The following is a 16,599-nucleotide window of genomic DNA, read 5'->3' as shown; positions in this document are numbered from 1 at the left end:
CCTGCAGCCACCACTAGGGGGAGCTCATTACATACAGGTATATACAGCTCCCATAGTTAGCTCCCTCTAGTGGTGACTGCAGGCAGCGGAATGTTATCATGTAACTCTACGGGAGCTGTATATATCTGTATGTAGTGAGCTCCCCCTAGTGGTGGCTGCAGGCAGCGGAATGTTATCATGTAACTCTACGGGAGCTGTATATATCTGTATGTAGTGAGCTCCCCCTAGTGGTGGCTGCAGGCAGCGGAATGTTATCATGTAACTCTACGGGAGCTGTATATATCTGTATGTAGTGAGCTCCCACTAGTGGTGACTGCAGGGAGCAGAATGTTATCATGTAACTCTATGGGAGCTGTATATATCTATATGTAGTGAGCTCCCCCTTGTGGTGGCTGCAGGATGTTATCATGTAACACTATGGGAGCTATATATATCTGTATGTAGTGAGCTCCCCCTAGTGGTGACTGCAGGCAGCAGAATGTTATCATGTAACTCTATGGGAGCTGTATATATCTGTATGTAGTTAGCTCCCCCTAGTGGTGGTTGCAGACAGTAGAATGTTAATATGTAACTGTCTATAAAGGAGATTTGGAGCTCTGTATCAGAAAAACAAAGTGCTGACCATGATGAATAGATGTTTAAAAGAAAAAAAAATGCAAACATAATTTTGAACCTCTTTAGAGTAACACGGAGACTGTGTTCTGGGGTAAAAATTCATCCATATACTTTATAATCGATCCCTGACCAGGTGATGGAGTCGTTCTTACTTCTGCACCAACGACAATGAGAGATTCTGTATTTGACACAGAACTCCACCCAAAATCCAAAGTCGTATCCAGAAATCCAGACTGTGTCGTAGCTTCAGGCTCTGTTCACACTGGCATCATCCATGGTGGATATGTTTGATCTGTTTCCCACCCCCCCAGTGACCTTGTCTCTTTATCATAACACAGGTGCCAACAGAGCCGCCTGCCCTGGCACCTATTGTCTCTGCCAGGCAGTCTTATTTGGCTTCTGGGGCTTCCATTGCTATTATGGAGGTACTATGGCTGTTATGGAGGTACTATGGCTGCTATCACTGTTATGGGGGTACTATGGCTGCTATCCCTGTTATGGGGGTACTATGGCTGCTATCGCTGTTATGGGGGTACTATGACTGCTATCGCTGTTATGGGGGTACTATGGCTGCTATCGCTGTTATGGGGGTACTATGACTGCTATCGCTGTTATGGGGGTACTATGGCTGCTATCGCTGTTATGGGGGTACTATGGCTGCTATCGCTGTTATGGGGGTACTATGACTGCTATCGCTGTTATGGGGCTACTATGGCTGCTATCGCTGTTATGGGGCTACTATGGCTGCTATCGCTGTTATGGGGGTACTATGGCTGTCATCGCTGTTATGGGGGCACTGTGTCTGTCATTGCTCGTGGGAAATATAATAACATATTAGGTAGTTGCTATTTATATAGTGCTCTAATATGTAGTTCAAAAGGTGAAGCGTTGACTTCAAGGATCCCAGAACAGTAGGGATTACACAGGATCTGATGTCCCTCCTTTTCTCTTTCTGCAGCCTCCTCCTCTTCCTCCTCCTCCTCTATGAAAAGTTCATCCTCCAACCGGGTGATAAAAACCCGATACAGGATTGTGAAAAGAAGCGGAACTCCTCCCCTGATGACATCACCTTCATCTACCCTCAGCGCATCACTGAACTGGAGGACACGGTGAGTCCAGACTGCTGTATAGCAATAGTGTCCCTGAAGTGTTATCATCCGCACATAACAGCCCCCCAATATCCTCCGCACTGCACAGCCCCCAATATCATCCGCACTGCACAGCCCCCCAATATCATCCGCACTGCACAGCCCCCCAATATCATCCGCACTGCACAGCCCCCCAATATCATCCGCACTGCACAGCCCCCCAATATCATCCGCACTGCACAGCCCCCCAATATCATCCACACATAACAGCCCCCCAATATCATCCGCACTGCACAGCCCCCCAATATCATCCGCACTGCACAGCCCCCAATATCATCCGCACTGCACAGCCCCCCAATATCATCCACACATAACAGCCCCCCAATATCATCCACACATAGCCCCCCAATATCATCCGCACTGCACAGCCCCCCGATATCATCCGCACTGCACAGCCCCCGATATCCTCCGCACTGCACAGCCCCCCGATATCATCCGCACTGCACAGCCCCCCGATATCATCCGCACTGCACAGCCCCCCGATATCATCCGCACTGCACAGCCCCCCGATATCATCCGCACTGCACAGCCCCCCACATTATCATCCGCACTGCACAGCCCCTCCCCCTCACATTGTCAGTCCAAACTGTACACAATATTCCCGGTGTATTCTGATTTGTGTGCGTCTCTACTTCTGATTTTCGGCTTGGCAGCAGCCGCCTGACACTGGTTTCTACAGGGGTTTCCAACAAAAGGACATTTATGAAATATTCACCGGATAAGTGATGAACGTCTGATTGTTGGGGGTCCCACTGATCACTAGAACAGAGGTCCCCCCCTTCGTCCTCACTACACGACCGCAGTGAAGAGGATGGGTCGGTGGTCCGGCGTGTACGCGGCCGCTCATTATCTATGGGGCTGACGGAGACCGCAGCGCAGGATAGTGATAAATGTCATTCATGCCACGGCCCATTCAGTCGGTCTCCGTTTCACCCCCCCCCCCCCACACCGCTGACACCGCTAGTTCATTGACCGCTCAACTGGTTGCTCTGATGGAACGGAGTCTGACGCTGACGCTATGTGATGGCTGCGCTGCCGCTGCTGTCCCCTGTACCTGACAAGTGATGATGTCAGCGGTGTGGGGGGGACGGGACTGATGACCCACTCCACCAATACTTTCCACCAATATCCCTAGTCCCACTTGGTGTTGGTTGTCCCCAGTGAGTTACACTTGGGGGTCCCCGGTCTCCGGCAGGGGCTCGCGGCGTCCAGAACAGGAGCCGTTTGTCGCTCGGTGACTGTTCTGAACTTGTTTTTCTCACACATTAGCAGCTGGACATTTTGACACGTCTTGTGCGACTCCAGAATGTCCCTCCCGCTCCCGGGGACGGAGATGTTGCGTGCGGAGTTTTGTCCTTTATCCTGCGCACATTTCTCATCTCCCGTTCTTGGGGACTCCGTGTCTGTTAATAATACTCCGATTTCTCACAGTTCTTCTTAAAGGGGAACTCCACTTTTAGAACCAAACTTCTGACTTATTGCCGCGTGTCTGAAGCCGAGACCCCCACAGATGTTAGGAATGATCGGGGTGAATAGTCCGATATGTACCTGGGCGTCTTCTGTGTGCGGGGGGGAGGGGAGAATTAATGCTTCTCACAGCTGATGATTTGCTACAATGCATCCAATCTATACTCTGTGGTCTAAATAGCCTGGACTCCATGCTGGTACTTTTCCCCGAAACTAATGGACTCCATGCTGGTACTTTTCCCCGAAACTAAGACATTGTAACAAACTATCAGGGCAGGAGAGATGTGCTGTTGATGTGTGAAGCTCAGAGCATTGTCTGGACTACTGGATATCATTGTAACAAACCCTCAGCTGTGAGAAGTATTGAGTCTTAAGTAACAAGGCTACTGGATAGCTGCATCTCATCACAAAACACCGTATACAGCATGCTCTTCATAGGGCCGACAGACTCTATGTATAAAATGCTCACCGTTTCAAGATCTCTGCTTGCTGTTGGTGAATGGAAACATTCGTTGTTTACACGGAGGATGAAGAAACATTCTTTCTTTTATACTCGTCACAGCTGAAGGGCTTGTTACTATGTTTCAGTGTAGGTAAGAGTCCAGGACAGGATAGAGATCTGTGCTGCTGCTGGGTATAGTTGACAGAGAATTTTCTACACTGATACATTGTAACAAGCCCGTCAAGTGTGTTAGGACTAGTTTACACTGAGTTTTTTTGACACGGATACCGTCGGAAACTGCGCCAAAAAACTGTCTGAAATCGCCTCCCATTGATTTCAAGAGGCGGAGGCGTTTTAGTTCCATGAGCGGAAAAAAACGCTCAGGGGGTCGGGAAATAAAAACGCCATTCTCTTCCGTCTTTCCCATTGACATCAATGGGAGGCAGAATATGCGACTGAAAAACACCGCAAAAAACGCGGCAAAGAAAGTGCAGGCAGGTCAAAATCTGTCTCAAAATTCCTGAAGGATTTTTGAGGCAGATTTTTCTGCCTGAAAAAAAAACCTGTGTGAACAGGGACTTAGCAAGACTTTCCATTCATTGACATTCTGCAGTGATCAGTTTTATTTGCTAGACGAGGCGTCCGGGGATGATCGGGATGTAGTGAGGTCACCCTGTCCTCTGAATAGACGGCTATGACTTCTCGGTGCCCTGTGCCCATACTGAACATAGCATCTCTCTAGCACCGGAGCAGCTGTGCCCTCTGACATGTGCCGGTGGCATTGCCCCCTCCTCACTCCTCGTCTCATCTTATATTGCCGATAATAATATTGGGGGTGTGAAGTGTTTATCAAGGGAAGGTTACTGGAGGAGTCGCCGCAACCTCAAACAAACACATGTCCACGTCCCGCTGCTGTCCTCCATCACTAAGGAGTATATAAAGGGGGCTTCCACCTGATACACTGCCCGTTCCCATAGTCCAGCACAGGACGCTCCCAAATGCCTTCTTAATGGAGAATTTCTAGGGTCCGGATTGTTGAAAACTTCCTTGAAGGGGCTGAAGATGACTCAAAGGGCGGTCTACTGAGGAGGCCACAATATAATCCCAGCAACTGTATCAGGGGCAGACACCAAAGTCTGAGTGCCCCATAGCAAAGCTCAAAATGTTCCCCAACCCCCACTGAGAGCTCTGCCAAATAGAAAGGTTACTATCCGCCATATTTGTATTATTTATCTTGGGGTGGCAGCTTTCCCTGCACACAGCTACAATACCCATATCATAGAGTTACATAACATTCCAGCTACCTGCTGCAGTCACCACTAGGGGGAGCTCACTACATACAGATATATACAGCTACCATAGAGTTACATGATAACATTCTGCAGTCACCACTAGGGGGAGCTCACTACATACAGATATATACAGCTCCCATAGAGTTACATGATAACATTCTGCAGTCACCACTAGGGGGAGCTCACTACATACAGATATATACAGCTCCCAAAGAGTTACATAACATTCCAGCTACCTGCAGTCACCACTAGGTGGAGCTCACTACATACAGATATATACAGCTCCCATAGAGCTACATAACGCCAAAAAACGTCTCTGCCTCCCTTTGAGATCAATGGGGGACGATTCCGGACGTTTTCTTGCGCTGATTCCAACACGGTTTTAGTGCCTTAAAAAAAGAAATTAATAAAAGTATAAAAAAACAGCCCTAGCGAAAAAGATTTTGGTTGCCCAACAAATGCTGAAGTTCAGGTCGTTAAACCTCCGCGTGCACAAAATGGCACCAGAACACGGGTCATGTGGGGGGTGTGGCGGTCAGGGGCCGGAGGATATGAGGACCTACAGTCCGTGTTCCTCTGTCGCTTCTTGTGTCCCTGGGCCGTTATGTATGGGGTTCATGTCCTCGCCCGTTTAGGGTGACACCTGGTGAGAGGTGAAGATATTCATCGCTTCTGTTCCCGTGTCGGAGGTTTGGGGTGCGCTGCGCCTCGGGAGCGGGCTACTTGTATTCTCGCCCCGGTCACCGCTCGGCCTCCCCGCGTCCTTTCCCTTCAAGCCTGACAAATCTCCTTCCCCTCCCCCTCCCCTTCCCATTACAGGAAATAGACGACCGTATATTTGAAATGAATTTTACTGCGTTTTTTTCCGTAATATTTTTGTTTTGAATAGATTTATCAGCGGCTCGGGAGCCGTTCACGCCAATTTATGAAGATCATTTTCGCTCTGTGGATAAGGTTAAATTTACACCTGCTATTTCCATATTAATTCTCGGGGCTAAGTGGATGTAATTTTCCTGCGCTCTGCTATCTGGTGGCCGCGGCCTTTCCTAATGCAATTTCCCCCTCCGTAAATCAGCGCCATCGCCGGTCATGATCAAGTGAAATTAACTTAAATTAATTTACTTAATAAGAGTCCCAGATCATTGTGAACAAGCGGAAGATTTATGGACGCCCCTGCCGCCTCCCCGCTCCCGGCCTGGGTCCCGCTGCCACGCGGTCTTCAGAGTAATGGCCGCTACGTGCGCGCTGTACATTGGCGCAGGAAGGTTTTACTCCTCAGCTGTAGGATTGTTTTACTACTCATATCCTCACCCAGCTTTCTCAGGCTCCTGACCTGTAGCACTGTTCATCCTGAGCCTCCTGGTCCATGAATAGAATTCCAAAATTACAGTGAGGACTGACACAGGCAGCGCAATAGGACAGCGGGAATATAAAGACTGTGCGTATCCGTTTAGTTTTATCTGTCATTCGCGGCACGTGGAGATGTGGTTGGCATCCCTGTGAGCGCTGTAGTGGCAGACATTTCTTGTTGTCGCGCAGCATCTGTTACCGGACTAGGGGAGCAAGATATCGCGAAAACCGCTGAAAACCTGACACCAGAGAACAACAGCGGGGATGATACTCCCAACATTTCCATGGTTCTGGGTCAGAACGACGGGATATTTTATACAGTAGCAGGAATGTGCGCAGATTGCCCGGTCCATGGCTGCAGCCTCCGTCACAGTGTGTCCCCTCTCCTCCCTGTCATTGCCCATGGCTGCAGCCTCCATCCGTGTGTCCACACTCGTCACTGTCATGGATTACGGCTGTGGCCTCCGTCACAATGTGTCCACGCTCGTCCCTGTCATTGTCCTTGGCTGTAGCCTCCGTCACACTGTGTCGACGCTCGTCCCTGTTATGGCTCATGGCTGTGGCCTCCGTCACAATGTGTCCATTCTTGTCCCTGTCATTGTCCATGGCAGTGGCCTCCGTCACAATGTGTCCATTCTTGTCCCTGTCATTGTCCATGGCAGTGGCCTCCGTCACAATGTGTCCACCGCTCGTCCCTGTCATTGTCCATGGCTGTAGCCTCCGTCACACTGTGTCCACGCTCGTCCCTGTTATGGCTCATGGCTCATGGCTGTGGTCTCCGTCACAATGTGTCCACGCTTGTCCCTGTCATTGTCCATGGTTGCGGCCTCTGTCACACTGTGTCCATGCTCGTCTCTATTATGGTCCATGGCAGCGGCCTCCGTCACAATGTGTTCACGATCGTCCCTGTCATGGCTCACCTCTGCGGCCTTTGTCACAGTGTGTCCACGCTCATCCTGGTCATTGTCCATGGCTGCGGCCTCTGTCACAATGTGTCCACACTCGTCCCTGTCATTTCTCACAGCTGCAGCCTTTGCCACAGTGTGTCCACACTCATCTCTGTCATTGTCCATGGCTGTAGCCTTTGTCACAGTGTGTCCACGCTTGTCCCTGTCATTGTCCATGGCTGCAGCCTTCGTCACAGTGTGTCCACGCTCGTCCCTGTCATGGCTCACAGCTGCAGCCTTCGTCACAGTGTGTCCACTCTTGTCTCTGTCACTGCCCATGTGCTCTCAGCAGCTGGAATTTATGTCAGCAGCTCCGGGAAAAGCTGTGAAACCCTCATCGTCGTCACCCAAAGTGTAGATGTCCAGAAACCAGATCCCGTCCACTTCACACCCTGCACCCCCTCCCCACCCCACAAGTCCTGCCCTGTCCTCGGGTGAGCGTGGCCCCCGGGTCCCTCCACACAGCGACGCTGGATTCCATTACTCACACTTCACCACGTTTGATATGAGGTTTTGGTCCCGGGAACGCTGACATAATATGATAAGGGGACAGGCGGATTAAATCACGCTGAATTTACGACTCTGGAAGGGATTCATAACCGCCTCACATCTGGACATCGCGTTCAACCGTTCATCACCAGACACACGGGATCTGATGAGGGTTATCCCCCCGCTACATGAATCATTGGATATCCATATCATTAAAGGGCAACTCCACCCCTGCTCAACAACATGTCCTCAGTCCTTTCCCTCCTCGGCCATCTCTGATGGGGTGACATGGAGAATATACACTCATCAGCCATAACATTACCACCCCCTGCCTAATATTGTAGTCGCAGCAGCAGATGCTTTTAACGGGTTCTCCAGACATTTTATATTGTGGCCTAGGATCAGATCAGTGGGGGTCCGACTCCCAGCACCCCCACTGATCAGCTCACTGGAGGGGTCGCTTCGCTGGTCACCGCGGCCTCGTCCGTGTTTACCAGGCACCGCGCCGTGCACATCTGTAGCCCTTAAATGGGACCGGATCTGCAGTCCCAGGCACCGCTGCTGCGATGTGTCCGGCGCTGCGCCTGCAAACTGAATAGGACGCGGTGACTAACGCTGCAACCCCTTCAGTCAGCTGATCGGTGGAGGTCCTTGGAGTCGGACCCCCTATTGATCTGACATCAATGACCTATCCTAAGATTTCCCAGCAGAACTTTGTCCAGATCATCACCCTGCCCCCGCCAGCTTGTCTTCTTCCCATAATGCATCCTGGTGACATCTCTTCTCCAGGTGAGTGACGCGCCCGGCCGTCCACATGATGTAACACGTGATTCACCAGACTCGGCGCCTTCTTCCATTGCAGCAGTTCTGATGATCACGTGATCATTGTTGGCACTTTCGGTGGTGGACGGGGGTCGGCACGGGCGCTCTGACCGGTCTGTGACTACGCGGCCCCATTTACACCAGGCTGCGATGCTCTGCGTGCTCTGACATCTTTTTGTCATAGTCAGAAGTAACTTTATCAGTAAATTGTGGCACAGTAGATCTTTTGTGGGATCGGACCAGAAGAGCTAGCCTCCCCTCCCCCGCACATCGATGAGACTTGTGCACTTGTGACTTTGTCTCTGGTCACTGGTTGTTCCTTCCTTGGAGCACTTTTGGTACCCAACCACTGCATACCTGGAACACCCCCACGAGGCTGGCCACACCCCCACGAGGCTGGCCACACCCCCACGAGGCTGGCCACACCCCCACGAGGCTGGCCACACCCCCACGAGGCTGGCCACACCCCCACGAGGCTGGCCACACCCCCACGAGGCCGGCCACACCACCACGAGGCCGGCCACACCCCCACGAGGCCGGCCACACCCCCACGAGGCCGGCCACACCCCCACGAGGCCGGCCACAACCCCACGAGGCCGGCCACACCCCCACGCGGCCGGCAGCACCCCATGTGTGAGAACGCGGCCTCGTTGCGAGGTCACGTGTTACCGGCCTCAGTCGCTATGTGAGAACGCGGCCTCGTTATGGGGTCATGTGTTACCGGCCTCAGTCGCTGTGTGAGAACGCGGCCTCGTTATGGGGTCACGTGTTACCGGCCTCGGTCGCTATGTGAGAACGCGGCCTCGTTATGGGGTCACGTGTTACCGGCCTCGGTCGCTGTGTGAGAACGCGGCCTCGTTGCGGGGTCACGTGTTACCGGCCTCGGTCGCTATGTGAGAACACGGCCTCGTTGCGGGGTCACGTGTTACCGGCCTCAGTCGCTGTGTGAGAACGCGGCCTCGTTGTGGGGTCACATGTTACCGGCCTCAGTCGCTATGTGAGAAAGCGGCCTCGTTATGGGGTCACATGTTACCGGCCTCAGTCGCTATGTGAGAAAGCGGCCTCGTTGCGGGGTCACGTGTTACCGGCCTCAGTCGCTATGTGAGAAAGCGGCCTCGTTGCGGGGTCACGTGTTACCGGCCTCAGTCGCTATGTGAGAACGCGGCCTCGTTGTGGGGTCACATGTTACCGGCCTCAGTCGCTATGTGAGAAAGCGGCCTCGTTATGGGGTCACATGTTACCGGCCTCAGTCGCTATGTGAGAAAGCGGCCTCGTTGCGGGGTCACGTGTTACCGGCCTCGGTCGCTATGTGAGAACACGGCCTCGTTATGGGGTCATGTGTTCCCGGCCTCAGTCGCTATGTGAGAACGCGGCCTCGTTGTGGGGTCACATGTTACCGGCCTCGGTCGCTATGTGAGAACGCGGCCTCGTTGCGGGGTCACGTGTTATTGGCCCCTCTCCCCGCTCCATCATTATTAGGACGTTGATGATTTTTGTTGTACGCAGCGAGGCGGTGGTGGCGATGTTTTTTGTCTCCTGCGAGGCGTTGACTTTCTTGTAATGTTCTCGCTTTCACTAAATCCGCTGGTGACATGAAAGTGTTCTGTGAGTCCCGCGCCTCCTCCCCCTGTCAGGGGCTTCCTCCGAGCCGGTGGGGTAATTTGCTGTCTAATAATCTCGGCTGGATGGGAAGGTTTAAGCCGCTCCGGAGAAGATGACATCTCATTAAAGCTGAATGCTGAAGATCTGCCACATAAGAGGCCGCCGTCCTCAGCGCTCCTTCCGCGCTCCCTCCGCGCTCTAATCTGCAGAACCTCACATTGTCTCACAGCCGCCCCTGACATCTGTCCCCACTAATCCCCCCTCTGTGAGCGTCAGCTTCTGGGGTTCCAGACAATGCTCCCTGTCTTTATCAGGGGAAAAGAAAAAAAGGAAACATGTTAATCTCCTCGAGAGTGTCAGCCGCTTCCCCGGCCTGTCAGATGCCGGCGCTCCACCGCCACGACGCCGCCTCACCGCTACAAAGTCTCCAACATTTATTAAAGAGAGAATTTTACTCCTCAGAAATATTTTTGCAACATTAAATTAAATAACTTTGTAAATACTGCAAATTTACTGGTAGGTGCCGGATTATCAGATATTCTGGATTATCAGACGTCCCATGGAAAATCTATATAGTTTACTTGTAAGAGTGGAGGACCTTCATATAGAGTAGGAGCCCAGAATACGGGAGCTTTTCTGATAGTTGCCAGATTATCAAATGTTCTGGAGTATCAGACGACCCATAAAAAGTCTTTATCGCTCACTTGTAAGGCTGGAGGACCTTCATATAGAACAGGAGCCCAGAGTAGAGGAACCTACTGATCGGTGTCAGATTATCATATATTCTGGATTATCAGGCGGCCCGTAAAAATCTTTAAACTCCTTTAACCCTAAAATTGCAGACACTCTGCTAATCCGGCAATTATTTTCATCACAAAACTAGAAGATAATCTGGGAACCAGCGGCTGAGAGGAGAGTCGTTCATTAGAACCAGGCAGCGGCCTCGGGTACATTCTCTGGGGGGCCGCCATCTTTACAGGCAGATTTGACATTTCCTTTTTCATGGCCGTCCAGTAATCCAGAACATTTAATAAGCTTTCGTTGTATTATGTACAGGTTTTGTGTACCTCTAGTCACATCCAGAGCTGCAGTCACAATTCAGACGGCTTCATGTTGTCAGAGTTTAGATCAAACGGCCGACAAAGCCAGTAGAATCTTAAAGGGGTATGCCATCACTTTCTGATTGGTGGGGGTCCGACTGCTAGGCCCCTGGGATTGGGGGCTCCTGGCCACTGGCTGTCTTTTTCAGCAGCACAGTGATGGAAATCTCCTTTAAATGCAGCTCTGGTTGTGAATGGAGTATTTTTCCTATTTCAAATACCGCAGCAAAGCTGTGTGTTATATGCAGTCTTACAGCTTTTTTTTTCCCCCTCTGGTGCGCAACTTTGGACGCCATTGCGCAATTGTCTGACGTAACGTGATTGTGTTGTTCTGAGCCGTCACGGGTTCAGTGTCTACTGTGGTCCGTGGGTCGGGTTCTGTCGGCCCAGCACGCTCTGGACGGTGGGATCAGACCGATGACCCCCAGTGTAATACAGCGAGTAATGTGCACATCCTTGTGGATTCGGCGCGGTTCCCTCCGGACCTGCGCTGCCATGTTTTCTTCCTCTCCTCGCGGCGCAGTTTAGTCGGAGCGCAGCGGCGAGGATGTAACATCTGTTCCAGAATGAAGCCGGGCATTGTGCGACGCGCAGCTGCAGCCGTGTCACCGGCCGGCTCTCAGTGCGCACAATCCCGTCACGCCAATTTAGGGCGCATTTCACGGCCAATTTGCATCTCCTTCCAGTTCTCCACAGATATTATTTCTGCCATCCGCAGGCAGCTGGACCCTCTTACTGTAACCAGAGAATTCACGCGCTGCCATCGCCCGCGTGACCTGACGTGCCCAGCGACATTGTTTTACAGATGGAATAAGGTCCCAGATGTTTTCTGGATTATCAGATGCTGGATTAGAGGATTTGTGCTGGAGAATGTGTAGACAGTAAAATTATTTGAATAGGTTTTATATAGTGCAGAAGTATTCACCCCCTTCAGATGTGGCGTGGACTGTTCCTGCTCTTTACACACCTCTGTAATATTAGACCAAGATAATCTGAGGAAGGACATAATCCAGATTAGGAACCATTACGGCGTTATTCACACCAATGCAAAAGTATTTGCCCCCTTTACATCGGATGACGGTTCAGTAGCAGTAATTACAACCCCTGTCTTCCTGTAGCGCCGTTGAGAGTTTTCCTCCGGTTCTCGCTATTACTGCAGTTCAGACCATTGGGAGGTTTTTCCTCCGTGAACTGCGCGTTTCGGGTCCTGTCATGGCGTCCGGAATATAACTATTTACGTGTCATTCTAATAAAGTCCGTTAGTCCACAACCTGGTAATCTGTCGATTTTTGACTAACAGGAGTGCACCAATAGCCGGAATCTCCTCCTGTCTTGATAGTTGTTACAATGTATCCGCTCAGGTGACTTATCAGACTGGAATCCTTAGGATTGTCTAGACTGGATATAATGTAGCAAACCCTGAGCTGTGATAAGCATAAGGCCGTGTTCACACATTCAGGATTCTTTTAGGATTTAGGCTCAGTAGACTTCAGTGGCACCATGCAGATTAGTTGGAGGAGTTGCGCACAGCACAGAAGTAGTTTGGCAGCCGGCAGGAATAAAGAATGACTGGGACTGTTATTGAGTCGGGGCAGGCTATCCTGGGGAGCAGAATCTTCCAGTGAATAGGTCATCAGAATGAAAAACCACCCCGTGCCCGGACAACCCCTTTAACCCCCACAAGCAGTTATGGACTTTGCCAGTGATTTCCAAGTTGCAGTTCCCAGGATAGTCCCCAGCGGACGGTCGGCTGCAGAAGGCGAGCGTGAACCATTTTGGCGTCAAACAGAAACAGACCGGTAACCGGTGGGCAGGTCCAGTTATCAGATTTAGGAGGGAAGGTCAGGGTCAGGCCAGGGGTCCGTACACGGATAAATCAGAACCAAGCGAAGTCCCGATGAAAGCCGGGTCCAACACAGGGGACCGCGGGAAAAACGCCAGGAGAGTCGCCAACAGGGCTGATAACCAAGCGCTGCAACGCTGAAGAGGTTCCCTTTTTACAGTCCAGATTCAGTGACCTCACACACCGCGCCCCAATCCTGCGGCTGTAACCGCGCAGCACAAGCAGAGTAGAACGCTGGCGGCTCGTGGCGACCCGCGGCTGACCGTATCCGTGCAGGTAAAATGCGTCAGTCTGGAATCCGGTGATTGTCCACACAACTGTATTAGGCCTTATTCACATTAATGCGTTTCTCGTCCATTTTAACAATGGACAGCACTGACCCATACAAGTCACTGGGGCTATTCACACATCTCATGTCTTTTCAATGGAACGTGTCCTGACCTGGTCCGTTTTTGCAGACCAGACGCGCCAATTATTGTCTATGGGTGAAAAACACGGACGACATCCAAGTGCTTTTCATTTTTCACGGATCGGGTGCTAAAGAATTGCAGAAAAAAAAGTGAGACCAGGAGGAAAAATAGACACATGGACGCAACACGGACGTTCATATGCATGAATATCGCACGCGCTGGTGTGGAGAGGACCGTGGGTATACAAGGGGTATATTCAAGAAAGTTCCCGAATGTTTTATAATTTCATGAAACGCTAGAACATGTATGAATCCGCTCTCCAGTGCTGCGTCCAGGGTGTGGGTGGCCCCCGTGTGACCGGCCCTCATAATAGGTCGGCTTATACCCGTCCCCGAGCGCGACTCATGGAGCGTCTGCAATTATCTGATATACCAGGTGCCCCCCCCCCGTTCACTTCTGTCTGCTCTGGATGTGACCTTAATCTGACTAATTGAATTATCATGGGCGAGGTACAAGAGCAGAGGTGATAATTACAGCAAGGTGCAAATAACCTGGATCCTGCCTCGTGCGAGCAGCGCTTTACTGCAGGAGGAAATGTCCTTAAAGGGGCCGCTCATCACGGAATCGCTGGAGCTGAAGAGTTGCGGGATATAAGTCATGTGATAAGTAGAGCTGCACCTCTATAAACATGCTGCTGTCTTCATTTATGTCTCATGGCTGTTTACTTTCAGTGAAAACCCTAACAGGAGGTATTTGCTTTGCCAGCTTAAAATAATGCGTGTGGGCTGTCATGTGGACGTTCCTCTACCACCATGATTAGGAGCCGGGTAATTAAGATGACCATAGGAGAAACATAAGGAAGATTGACAGGCAGGGGGTGGAGGGAAATGATTGTTCTAACTTGTAGGCAGGTGGGTGACCGGGTGACAGAGGACCGCTCTCCATAGCTTTCAAAATGGCCGCCTATGGTTACAAGTAGTTCTGGAGCTGCGGTCATTAGCAGCATAAAACGCTCCTCTGTCCGGGAATCTAGACTGTTACAATGTATCACTGCAGATACAATGTAACAAACTATAAGGACAGAAGAGAGATTTGAGCCGCTGATTTGTTGAGCGCACAGAGGAAGGTCTAGACTGGATACAATTGTAACAAACCCTCAGCTGTGAGAAGTATTGGGTCTGTATAAGTTTTCAGCCTCTGGGTTTAAACCTTGACTTATCTCATTCGCTAAATGGAAAACCTGAAGCGCTCGGCTGTGCAGATTAAGAGATTAGATGATCCATGCGACGTGTCAGGCAGACTGCAGTAGAGGCGATGTGACCCCTGTCCGCTTGCAGCGCTCTAGATGGCGATCCATGGTCAAAAATTCACCCTGGAATTTGTAAATGGCGACATGAATTTACCGTCTTGCCCCGCTTCCGCTATGTGTAACGTAAGTAAAAAAATAAATGTTTCCTGAATGGCAGACGCACCGTACACTAGGCGCGTCTGCTGAAGCTCGCCTCCGACACAAGCGCGGGGATCAGCTCCTGGATCACCGTGCCAACTACAACCCTCAACATCATCAGGATGTGAGGAGTTAACAGATTTACTATAATTTATGTTAGATATACTTCATTTCTCCTGTGGGGGCGCTGCAGCGAAACTGAACACTGACTGCCACTAATCTGATCGCTGGCGGTTTCGGCTGGGAGACACTTTGTGATCATCTTATTGTCGGGGACTTTTCTTTCGAGTAGGGATTGTCAAAAGCGGAGAACCCCTTTAAAGTAAACACAGTGAAAATGGAGTAAACTGGTGATATTAATCTACGCCTGCTCGTAAAGGGCGACAAATGTCTTAAAGGCGATGGCTGGAGTTATTTATGTCAAATGTTTAGGCCCTGTTCACATGGCGGGAAAAAACGGCCGAAATTGACTCCCATTGATTTCAATGGGAGGTGGAGGCGTTTTTTTTACAGCGAGCAAAAAGAAACGCTCGTGGGGAAAAAGAAGCGACACGCCTTATCTTGGTGTTTTCCGCCTCAAAAACCCCATTGAAATCAATGGGAGACTAATTTTTTTTGCCGCCAAAAAATGCTCGCGGTTATTTCATCTTTCTAAAAAAAAAACATGAAAAAAACATGTCAACAAATCGCTGTAAAAAAAAGACAAGTTGTGGAGCCGCGCTGTGTATTCCGACCTCCGTTACTTTGGTACGGCGCTGCCTTTTGTAGCACAGTGAATTGATCAAGTGAATGAAGATTTTGCGTGGTTGTCATGGAAACCTGTATGCAATACTAACCATTATAGTGTGACGTAATAATGTGACCGCGTTACTATGGAAACCTCTAAATAAACAAAGGCATATCACGTCTCCATGTAACTCTAGCCTTAAAGGGAATCTCCGCCTTTTATTTCTTAACAAATCTTTATAAAGTTCGGAGTTCTGTTATCCTGGTACACAGCTCCAAATCCACTGCATAGACAGTTACATGATAAACTCCTGGTTACCGGCAGTCGCCACTAGGGGGAGCTCACTGCACACTGTGGTGTTGTTGTTGACTTCAATGTCTGCATAGAGGCTTCTCTTATATGAGAGATACTGTAGGTGAAGAATCCTACGTGGCTATAGCCAGCACTGTGGATGCAGCTTTGAATGTGGCTGGAGTATAAGAAGATACCTGCGGAGGTCTTGCCTCTTTGGCGATGACGCTTTCTCCCCGTGTGTCAGCAGAAGTCGATGTTCAGGTCCTCGGTCTCTCCACACATGTCACTTATTCTGCACACGGAGTACTCATTGTCCTTCAGGATGTAAGTGAGACGTCATTAGTGAGTCCCTGCTATGTGCGCTACGCCCGGCCGCCACATCCTATTATTAATTGAGTTCCCTAATAGCCGGGCACGGGACGGCAGCCTGACAGAATGTTCACACACTTATGGGCACACACGAGTACACCTGCCGCCAGCCGATGTGACAGCCCTGCCGCCGTCCTTGTTTACTCATAACTGCGATGTAGAGATCAGTTCAAGTGCTAACACCGGATACTCTGCGTTCTAGAGACCGCGCCGTCCTCGAGACGTGTCCTAAAGA

General features: G+C 50.6%; 1 protein-coding gene across 1 annotated transcript in view; it reads left to right on the top strand.

Annotated features, from left to right (window-relative positions):
* The window catches only part of ZC3H3 (zinc finger CCCH-type containing 3), a 157,061-nt gene that overhangs the window by 50,831 nt on the left and 89,631 nt on the right, over window positions 1-16,599 (top strand). Inside the window, exon 4 of the mRNA XM_075827927.1 lies at window positions 1,574-1,724. Coding sequence (XP_075684042.1) covers window positions 1,574-1,724 — 151 coding nt within the window. The remainder of the gene's footprint in view (window positions 1-1,573; window positions 1,725-16,599) is intronic.

This window comes from Rhinoderma darwinii, chromosome 5, assembly GCF_050947455.1.
Source record: "Rhinoderma darwinii isolate aRhiDar2 chromosome 5, aRhiDar2.hap1, whole genome shotgun sequence".
NCBI classification, from domain to species: domain Eukaryota; kingdom Metazoa; phylum Chordata; class Amphibia; order Anura; family Rhinodermatidae; genus Rhinoderma; species Rhinoderma darwinii.
Note: the sequence above shows the minus strand (reverse complement) of the source record. Positions and strands in the feature narration are given on the sequence as shown.